The sequence below is a fragment of the Buceros rhinoceros genome, unplaced genomic scaffold, assembly GCF_000710305.1.
Source record: "Buceros rhinoceros silvestris isolate BGI_N320 unplaced genomic scaffold, ASM71030v1 scaffold8476, whole genome shotgun sequence".
NCBI classification, from domain to species: Eukaryota; Metazoa; Chordata; class Aves; order Bucerotiformes; family Bucerotidae; genus Buceros; species Buceros rhinoceros.
The window spans coordinates 5,896-6,341 of NW_010419263.1; the positions used below are offsets into that span (position 1 = coordinate 5,896).

Sequence of the window (446 nt, forward strand, 5' to 3'; positions counted from 1 at the left end):
CATTTTTTATAGTGTTTTTTTTTTTTTTTTCCTCAAAAAAGGACAGCAACACCCACACCACCGCAGCGCCGGCGTGAAACCACAGCGCCAGCATGAAACCACAGCGCCGCACGTTCCGGCACGAGCAGCAGGGTCATACGTTACCGAAGAGGGTGCAGAAGAGGGCCCCCAGCACAGGGTCCGGCAGCGACGCAAAGAGAGCGCTGAACTTGCCGACCATCCCAAGCAAGAGCATGAAGGCAGCTCCGTACTGAATGACCCTGCGGCTTCCCACCTGCAGGGGAACAGAGGCAAGGATGCTGGAAAAGTCAGCTGCACACCTTGCATCTTATTTTATTATTATTTTTTTGCATTTAAAACTTATTTTCAAGCTTTCGTATTTTTTTGGTGGTGTTAAAACACAGGCTGTGGAGCAAACGTGACTGTGCCTCAATTCTACCATAAAC

At 49.3% G+C, this 446-nt stretch overlaps 1 protein-coding gene across 1 annotated transcript in view; it reads right to left on the minus strand.

Moving 5' to 3' along the window:
- The window catches only part of SLC23A2 (solute carrier family 23 (ascorbic acid transporter), member 2), a 24,742-nt gene that overhangs the window by 1,645 nt on the left and 22,651 nt on the right, over positions 1 to 446 (minus strand). Inside the window, exon 12 of the mRNA XM_010138847.1 lies at positions 145 to 274. Within this exon, the coding sequence (XP_010137149.1) occupies positions 145 to 274 (130 nt within the window). The remainder of the gene's footprint in view (positions 1 to 144; positions 275 to 446) is intronic.